The sequence below is a fragment of the Saccopteryx leptura genome, chromosome 3 (assembly GCF_036850995.1).
Source record: "Saccopteryx leptura isolate mSacLep1 chromosome 3, mSacLep1_pri_phased_curated, whole genome shotgun sequence".
NCBI lineage: Eukaryota > Metazoa > Chordata > Mammalia > Chiroptera > Emballonuridae > Saccopteryx > Saccopteryx leptura.
In genome coordinates this window covers 371506164-371515673 of record NC_089505.1, presented here as the reverse complement: position 1 = coordinate 371515673, position 9510 = coordinate 371506164, and the positions used below count along the sequence as shown (strand labels likewise).

At 61.4% G+C, this 9510-nt stretch overlaps 1 protein-coding gene across 1 annotated transcript; it reads right to left on the bottom strand.

Moving 5' to 3' along the window:
* Nucleotides 1–258: 258 nt before the first annotated feature.
* GSDMD (gasdermin D) lies at nt 259–8246 on the bottom strand. The gene is made up of 11 exons (XM_066379663.1): nt 8092–8246; nt 4355–4575; nt 3986–4178; nt 2526–2694; nt 2141–2246; nt 1835–1888; nt 1487–1588; nt 1196–1374; nt 969–1110; nt 787–875; nt 259–653 (listed from the first exon to the last, which is right to left on the bottom strand). Exons 2-11 carry the CDS (start codon nt 4569–4571, stop codon nt 414–416), a joined length of 1491 nt encoding a protein of 496 aa, XP_066235760.1. The 5' UTR covers nt 4572–4575; nt 8092–8246; the 3' UTR covers nt 259–413.
* Between the last annotated feature and the right edge of the window lie 1264 nt (nt 8247–9510).

The window sequence follows — 9510 nt, the reverse complement described above, 5'->3', positions numbered from 1 at the left end:
CAACTCCTAGGCCTTGAGAGGCCAACACACTGGGGATGGGCACCAGGGGTCCGGCCAGGAGGCTGGTCACTCCAGATGAACCAGGTCCAACCAAGGACGGGACAGGTTCTCCTTAGCCCCACGGTGTGGCGGGAGCGAGACCCTGGGGGGGACACCTGCTCTTGGTCCCTATATCCCTCCCTATCCTGTGCGGACTAGTTCCCACCCGCCCCCTATCCCCGTTCTAGGACCCTCAAAACTCAATGACCCGCCTTCCCTTTGTGCATCACTTTTATTGACTTTCCCCAACTCCCGAGCCCCTGTGGTGAAGTGGCCACTGGGTTGTGTGGGCTCTCGCCCCCCCCCAGGCCGGCAGCTAAGCGAGCATGAGCTCCCTTTGTCTGTGGAGCTGCCCAGGTGCACCAGCCGGCCAGCTAGCAGTGTTGGCTCAGCTTTAACAACAGGGCCAGGCTGGCATAGAGTGCACATGTGGAGCCCTGGGCCTCCGGAGTCCAGCACACCTGGGGGGCGTCCACCTGCAGCTCTAGGCCGCATGCTTCTAGCAGGATCCAGGCGGGCACCTCTGAGCCCCAGCTGCTCCCCAGGAGCCCAGGTGGCAGGGATAGGGCCCTGCGCTCCTGCCATGAGGTGCACTTCTCCAAAACGCTCTCCACCTGCCCAGACAGGTTGGGAGGCTGTCATTGGGGGGCCCACCGGGCACCCAGCACCTGCCCACATCACTCCCTGATGTGCCTGGGCCCCACCGCACAGCTCCAGCCCCTTCCCTCACCATCCGGGCCCTCTCACCAGCTTGAAGGGCTCCAAGAGGGCCGAGGCCTCCAGCCCCTCGGCCAGCAGCCCCTCGGCCAGTAGCACGTGCTGGGTCTCACTCAGTGCTGGGGAGGGAGCAGGGATGAGAGGGACTCCGGAAGGCCCAGCAAGAAGCCCACGTCCCTCCACCCGCCTGCCCCATCCCCAGGGGCCCTCACCAGCCAGTGCTTGCAGCAGGTAGAGGATGGGGCAAGCGAGATCCTTCACTAGTGTCCTGCTGGGGAGCACGAGGCACTCCAGGACATCACCGGCTGGACCAGGCAGAGGCTCTGCCTGCCTGTAGCACAGGGCCTGCTCCAGCTGGGGGCACAGGGGGGCACGTGAGCCTGGCTGGTCAGTGCAGCTCCACCCATATCCACCGCCCACCAGCCCTGAGCTGGCTCACCGACTCCTCCAGGGCTTGCAGGGCCGACTCGTCTCCCAGCACCTGCCCCAGGCTGCTCCGCAGCTGTTGACACAGCGTCTTGGAAAAGTCCTCCAGGGCCCTGGTGTAGACCTTCACCTCTTCCTGCAGTTCCTGGAACTCCTTACTGGGCACTGACGGCTCATCCTCACCGATCCCATCTGTGGGGACAGGGCTGGCATTGCCCAGGTGTCCACAGGGCACTGGCGAGCTCTGGTCAGGAAGGGGAGTCCATCGGGGGGGGGACCCAGGGGTGGTCAAGAAGGTACTGACCTGACAGGAACTTAAGGCGTTCAACCAAGTTCCACATCCTCAATAAGTCGGCGAGAGGCCTCCGTGGCTGGCGGCCTGCGTCATCCTCATTGTCCTCATTGCCTGGCCGGGGCGGGGCTGGTCAGCACAGGGCGTGGTCCCTGCGCCAGGGGGGCTGAGACCCGCCCTGGGCCCTCACAGCCCCTCACCACCACCCCCACATCGGTGGCCCGGGGCGGGGGGCTGAGGCCCTGCCAGCCCTCGCGAGTCTCTCGGCTGGACTGCGCTGTACAGGGGCAGCCTTAGCCGCCGGAGCTTGTCCCATTGCACAGGCCGGACTCGGGGGGCGGGGTCGTTCCCGGGCCTCACCTTTCTGGGGTGGCTCAAAGGTCCTTTTTTTCTTGTTTGAGACAAGGAGAATGTCTGGCGGCCAGGCGGAAGCAGAGAGGGGAAGGCAGGTTGGCCAAAGCTCCCGGCCTTCCCCTCATCCTCGGGGGCTCCCCTGCAAATGACCCCAGCGCAGCCCAACCTCCCACACTCCGTGGCTACCCCGACCCAGGGAGCCATGCAGCCTGATGCTGGGGCCCCCCAGCCGGCCCAGGGTGGCTCTTCCCAGGCCTCCTGCATCTTCACCATGGAGTCTGGGCCCCGGACGCCACCCCAATCCCCGCTCACTCCAGCCAGATGAGCAAATAACAAGCTGGTTCGCCCGGAACGCGAGGACGCTGCCCGAGGGGATAGTGACCGTCTTCTTCCGGCTCAGATGGCCCTCGCCCTGGCCCTGAGGAGGAGACCTGGGCTCTGAGTCCTAGGCTGTGGGGCAGGCGTGTGCGGGGAACTGCCTGTTGACACCCTCCCACTGGCCCTCGCCCTGGCCCTGAGGAGGAGACCTGGGCTCTGAGTCCTAGGCTGTGGGGCAGGCGTGTGCGGGGAACTGCCTGTTGACACCCTCCCACTGGCCCTTGGCACGGCCCACACCCCACACCTGAAAGCACACAGCCCCGGGGAACTGCCTGTTGACACCCTCCCACTGGCCCTTGGCACGGCCCACACCCCACACCTGAAAGCACACAGCCCCGGGCAGCGCAAACTGGCCAGAGCCCTGCTGCTTGTGGGTTCGGGTGACTTCCACCTCCTTCTGCGTCTGCAGCACCTCAGTCACCACGAAGACGTCGTCCCCACAGTCCCTCAGCTCCTGCAGGATTTTGTGCTCGGGCTGTTGCAGGCTCCTGGAGCAGAGGGCAAGGAGGCCTTGAGGCTCAGGGTGTGCCGTGCCCTTCCCTGCCTCCACCCAGGGACTGGCTTTTCTCCCCCGGAACCTCAGTCACTGTGCCCATCAGCAGGGAGGACAAGGGGGGTGTTGCGGAGGAGCAGGCCAGGAGCTCCGTGGACGCCTACGTCCGGGCAGCTGTCATGCCTTCCCTACGTGCTCCCGACGGTGTGTGTGGTTAGGTAGGGGTGCAGGGAGGAGGGACAAGATCCAGCAGGGACACGTGGACACCTGCTGGCCTTGGCGGGAGTCCACCCATTCCGCTGGTAGTTCACTGGGCTGCTCTCTCCCCTCTGCTCCCTGGGTTCGAGCGTCAGTTTCCACTTGGTGGTAACAGTCCTCCTCGCCCCTGTCTTCGTGTCCGTGTCTGTGTCTGCTCCACCCCAGCAGCGCAGCCTCCTCTCGGGGGCCTGGGACTCAGCCTACCCCAGATTCCCTGGGCCCTGCCTGGCCACGCTGGCTTGGGACTCAGCCTACCCCAGATTCCCTGGGCCCCGCCTGGCCACGCTGGCCTGGGACTCAGCCTGCCCCGGACTCCCTGGGCCCCGCCTGGCCACGCTGGCCTGGGACTCAGCCTGCCCTGGACTCCCTGGGCCCTGTGGGGCCACGCTGGCCTCGGACGCAGGTGCTCACGACCTCCGCAGCCTCCCTCCCCACTGGCCTCGGACGCAGGTGCTCACGACCTCCGCAGCCTCCCTCCCCACTGGCCTCGGATGCAGGTGCTCACGACCTCCGCAGCCTCCCTCCCCGCTGGCCTCGGACGCAGGTGCTCACGACCTCCGCAGCCTCCCTCCCCGCTGGCCTCGGACGCAGGTGCTCACGACCTCCGCAGCCTCCCTCCCCGTTGGCCTCGGACGCAGGTGCTCACGACCTCCGCAGCCTCCCTCCCCGTTGGCCTCGGACGCAGGTGCTCACGACCTCCGCAGCCTCCCTCCCCGCTGGCCTCGGACGCAGGTGCTCACGACCTCCGCAGCCTCCCTCCCCGTTGGCCTCGGACGCAGGTGCTCACGACCTCCGCAGCCTCCCTCCCCGCTGGCCTCGGACGCAGGTGCTCACCACCTCCGCAGCCTCCCTCCCCGTTGGCCTCGGATGCAGGTGCTCACGACCTCCGCAGCCTCCCTCCCCGTTGCCCGTCCCAGCAGGCCCCTGCACTGGATTTCCCTCCCCCTGTGCTGACCCTTCACCCGGCATATGACATCCTGTGACCCAGAAGTTACTCGGGGTCAGCAGGGCCTTCCCCTTGAGCTCACCTCTCTTTGATCATGGCCACCCAGGCGTTGGAGGGCACACGCAGCGTGCACACGGTCATGGAAGCACTGGAGCTGCCAGAGACCGCCGCGCCGCCGGCAAGCTTCCCCTGGCCTGGGGCTGCCAGCTCCAGCTTGCCCTCCAAATGCCCATCCACGGTGTCTTGGAAGTGGAAGGGACCAACAAGCTCGACAGCTGGAATGAGACCCACGCTGAGACCTCCCTGCCGCGGTGCCTGCACCCCCCAGGCACAGGGACCTGTAAGAGGGCTTTGCCCTCTGGGAACGGAGAGCCAGAGGCCCAGAGCAGGGGCAGGCTGGCCCTCCCGTGCTTTAACCAGCCAGGCTTGGACTCACTGCCAGCTGGGGTACCTGGTGCTGGGGTGTTGGGCTCCAAGATGTCTGTGATGGACACGTTGAGAGACGTGTAGCGGGGTGTCCAGAAGCGCGAGACCGCCGACTTCCTGCTCAGAAGGCAGTAGGGCTGGAAGCTGGTGGATCTCTGCAGACTGTTCACGGGGACAAGCTCTCTGCTGTGGTCCAGTTCCCGGACCACGCTCTTGACCACCTTCTCAAAGGCTGATGCCATGCTCCTAAAGAGTGAAGAGGGCGATGGGTCAGGCACTGAGCCCTCCGACTGGAAGAGCAGGGGTGAGGGGACGGTTGACGCTTGGATGCCTCCAACAACGGGGAGCTCGTTCCTTCCCAAGTAACTTGACATGGCCCATCCTGGGGTGCTCTGACCAGCACAAAGCTTCTGCCCCTGATCAGTGTCGAGAGCAGATCAATGACTGCTGGCTGACAAGGTCACAGCAGGGGAAGACCCACAACTGCTGGCTGACAAGGTCACAGCAGAAGAAGATCAAAAACTGCTGATTGACAAAGTCACAGCAGAGAAGACCAACGGCTGCTGGTTGACAAAGTCACCGCAGTGAAGACCAATGACTGCCAATGGCTGCGGGTTGACAAAGTCACTGCAAAGGAAAGGCACAACGATACTTCCCCCTTTGACCTTTTTGAATTAATCTGGCCTTATATCCTCCCTTTTTCTGGGTGTGTGCTATCATTTATGGCACAGGGATAATAGTACCGTGCTTTCCCTGTAGATTCGTAGTAATTTCTTTGGAAATGAGACAGAGGGTGTGAGTTCCACAGAAAAGCCTATAAGCCCCTTGAACTGGGCTCATAGACATAAGAGGGTGGCTATGATATCCTTCGTAAAGGGTTAAGTTTGTAGGAGAATTTCTTCTCATTAATCATGTTAGAAAGAATAGATTGTGACTTATGAATAGGTAGGAAACAGTAACTATACACAGAGCACCTTTCAGCCTTCACTTAATTCATCACTTTTCCTCCCTAGCCTTTTCATGTGGTAGAGAAACTTTCCTTTCTTCTTGCATACCTGACCTGCAGGTGGTGGAACACTCTGAGAAAAGTAAAGTTAGAACTTAATTAGTGTATGAATATAGTAAATAAATAAAATTTGACTAGATAATAGAATCCTAGACAAGGTAGAGTTATTAATCAGTACTGACCTTTTGGAAGTTTGTACCAATATTGTTATTGCTGTTCAAGTTATTGTATAATTGTACTTTGAATGACTTACCACCTGATTTATAGTTTATAGAAATGAATTAACTGATACCTAGAAAATGTAACCATAGTGAAACAAGAACAATGATTAATCAATGTATTCTGAGTACCACGTGATTGTAACTTAGTGTGTGTGTATAAAAGTAAAGTTAGACCAGCCATTGGCAGAGATGCCTGGCAGTAAATGCTAACGAGAGAATAAAGAATTCGGCTCTCTCACTCGATGCGCCGACGCCGTCTCTTCCTGTGGGACCCCTGGACTCCCCCCGGGCTGGACCCTGGCAGACGAGTATCGAACACAGAGGGGAAACAGAGTGTCCTCCCTGTCATCCACTAGGGCCATCTCTCCAGGGGTACGAGCACCCCCAGGCTGGAAGGTCATTCACGGCCCTCAGTAGGACTCAGGTCATTCACACTGTTTGCTGCTCTGGGAGCAGAGTACCCAGACCGAGCCCAGGAGCATCCCGCCCCATCGCCGATGGAGACCGAGCCCGGGAGCATCCCGCCCCATCGCCGATGGAGACCGAGCCCAGGAGCATCCCGCCCCGTCGCCGATGGAGACCGAGCCCGGGAGCATCCCGCCCCGTCGCCGATGGAGACCGAGCCCGGGAGCATCCCGCCCCGTCGCCGATGGAGACCGAGCCCGGGAGCATCCCGCCCCGTCGCCGATGGAGACCGAGCCCGGGAGCATCCCGCCCCGTCGCCGATGGAGACCGAGCCAGGGAGCATCCTGCCCCGTCACCGATGGAGACCGAGCCCAGGAGCCGCTGATGGAGACCGAGCCCAGGAGCATCCTGCCTCGTCGCTGATGGAGACCGAGCCCGGGAGCATCCTGCCCCGTCACCGATGGAGACCGAGCCCAGGAGCACCCTGCCCCCTCACTGATGGAGACCGAGCCCAGGAGCATCCTGCCCCCTCACTGATGGAGACCGAGCCCAGGAGCATCCTGCCCCGTCGCTGATGGAGACCGAGCCCAGGAGCATCCTGCCCCCTCACTGATGGAGACCGAGCCAGGGAGCATCCTGCCCCGTCACCGATGGAGACCGAGCCCAGGAGCATCCTGCCCCATCGCTGATGGAGACCGAGCCCAGGAGCATCCTGCCCCATCGCCCCATCACTGATGGAGACCGAGCCCAGGAGCATCCTGCCCCATCGCCCCATCACTGATGGAGACCGAGCCCAGGAGCATCCTGCCCCCTCACTGATGGAGACCGAGCCCGGGAGCATCCTGCCCCATCGCTGATGGAGACCGAGCCCAGGAGCATCCTGCCCCATCGCCGATGGAGACCGAGCCCAGGAGCATCCTGCCCCATCGCTGATGGAGACCGAGCCCGGGAGCATCCTGCCCCCTCGCTGATGGAGACCGAGCCCGGGAGCATCCTGCCCCCTCGCTGATGGAGACCGAGCCCGGGAGCATCCTGCCCCCTCGCTGATGGAGACCGAGCCCAGGAGCATCCTGCCCCGTCGCCGATGGAGACCGAGCCCAGGAGCATCCTGCCCCATCGCCGATGGAGACCGAGCCCGGGAGCATCCTGCCCCATCGCTGATGGAGACCGAGCCCGGGAGCATCCTGCCCCCTCGCTGATGGAGACCGAGCCCGGGAGCATCCTGCCCCATCGCTGATGGAGACCGAGCCCGGGAGCATCCTGCCCTGTCGCTGATGGAGACCGAGCCCGGGAGCATCCTGCCCCATCGCTGATGGAGACCGAGCCCAGGAGCATCCTGCCCCATCCCCGACGGAGACCGAGCCCAGGAGCATCCTGCCCCATCACTGATGGAGACCGAGCCCTGGAGCATCCTGCCCCCTCGCCGATGGAGACCGAGACTGGGAGCATCCTGCCCCCTCGCCGATGGAGGGCAGGGCAGTTTGGGGCCAACCACCAAGGGCTCCATCACGTTGTCAGTCAGATATGGCCTAGGGCCACCAGCAAGGGAGGGCAGGGCAAAGCAGGGGCCTTGGAGTGACCCCCAGCTGATGTTCTGTCTGCTGTGGCAGCTGCCTCCCTTGCTAAGGTAGTCAGAGGGTTGGGGAAGAGACAGAAGCCACCGCCCCGGGGGCCCTAGGCCCAGGGGCCCGCAGCAAGACCCAGCCAGAGCATCCCAGCTCCCAGTCACTCCCTCTATGGCTTCCCTGTGCCTGGGGCTTCCAGAGCCACTTTTCCAAGGTGAGGCTTCGGAGGTCGGAGACCAAAGCTGACCCGACACAGGATGCCGGAGACCTGGGCCACCCCAGGAAGACAAGCCACCAGCCAGTTCCCCTCCAGTAAGAGGTCTCTGAGCCTCAGGGCTGGTCTGAAAAGAGAGTGGGCCAAGGGGCAGCTAGCTCACTTGGCAGTCAAGTCCAAATCCAGTCTGGCTGGTGATGGGGGGCCACCTTCCCAGCGGCCCTGGGCTTCCACAAGAGGGTCTGGGATTGTGGGGAGTCCTGGGAGGGAGCTGGGACTAGGTAGCTGCTCCCCACCCAGTGCAAGCAAGCAGGGCCACAAGGCACTGGGGGGTCGCGTGGCTTGGCTCACCTTGACGGTGGCACCCAGGCTCCAGGGCCGTGATGCAAGGCAAGGCTGCTCTGGCGTGGGGTCGCGCCAGCTGTGCTCCGGAGCCGCCAGACCAGCGTTAGGCCACCGGGCTCCTGGACCCAAAAGTGAAACCAGCTGAAGCTGCAAGGGACCTCCCGGTGTTCCCGGAAATGCCTGGAGCGCCGGCCTCCACCCCGCCCTGCGCCTTCTCTGCGCTTTCTTTTCGAAACTCTGGGGCAGGCCGAGGGACCAGGCGTTTCTCCAAAGAAAACGCACATATGGCCAACAAGCCCAGGGAAAAGTTTGAATCCAACCACAGTGAGATGCCGCGTCACACCGGCTCCGGACGGGACGAGTGCTGGGGAGGGGGGCGGGGGCACCAGCCTCGGGCTCCGCGGCCTGGAAAACCCTGCGCGCCTCGCCCAGGGTGGACTGGGTGCGGACTCAGAGAGCAGAAGATTCATTCACGCCAAAGCCTGCGCACCGTTTGTAGCACTGTTCATAACAGTCACGATGTGGAAACACAGCCGTGTCCATCGGCTGAGTCACTGACAAAGAAAATGGGGCAGGCCTGGCCTGTGGTGGTGCAGCGAGCCAAGTGTCGACCTGGAATGCTGAGGTTGCTGGTTCAAAGCCCTGGGCTTGCCTCGTCAAGGCACATATGGGAGTTGATGCTTCCTGCTCCTCCCCCCCTTTCTGTCTCTCTCTCTCCCTCTCTCTCTCCTCTCTAAAATAAATAAATAAAATCTTAAAAAAACAAAACAAAACAAAGAAGCTAGGGTAAACCTGTATAAGGTGAAACGGTAATCAGCCATAAAAAGAAGTGAAGTTCTGATACCGGGACAACACTGATGAACCTCAAAACATCATCCTGAGTGACAGCAGCCAACTCAGAAGACAGTAACCACCTGACATATGCATCCTGGGATGTTCCCAGCAGGAGAATCCATGGGGTAGAAAGTGGTTGGTTGCCAGGGGGTGTGAGAGTTAACAGAGGCAGTTTCTGTTGGGGTGAAAATGTTCTAACTGCCTGTGGTGAGGGTTACCCAAGCCTGATATGTTGAAATCCATGGAGTTTTTCACTTTAAATGCATGAACTATATGGCACATGAGTTATAGCTTTTTTTTTTTTTAAGTAAGAGAGAGTGAGAGACAGAGAGAGAGAGAGAGGAAGGAAGGGAGAAAGATAAGAAGCATCAATTCATAGTTGCATCACTTTGTTCATTGATTGCTTTTCATATGGGCCTTGACTGTGGGGCTCCAGGCAAGCCAGCAACTTTGGGCTCAAGCCAGAGACCATGGGGTCATGTCAATGATCCCATGCTCCAGCCAGCAATCCTGTGCTCAAGCTGATGAGCCTGCACACTTTTCAGATGGGCCCACACTCAAGCAGGCAACCTCAGGGTTTCAAATCTGGCA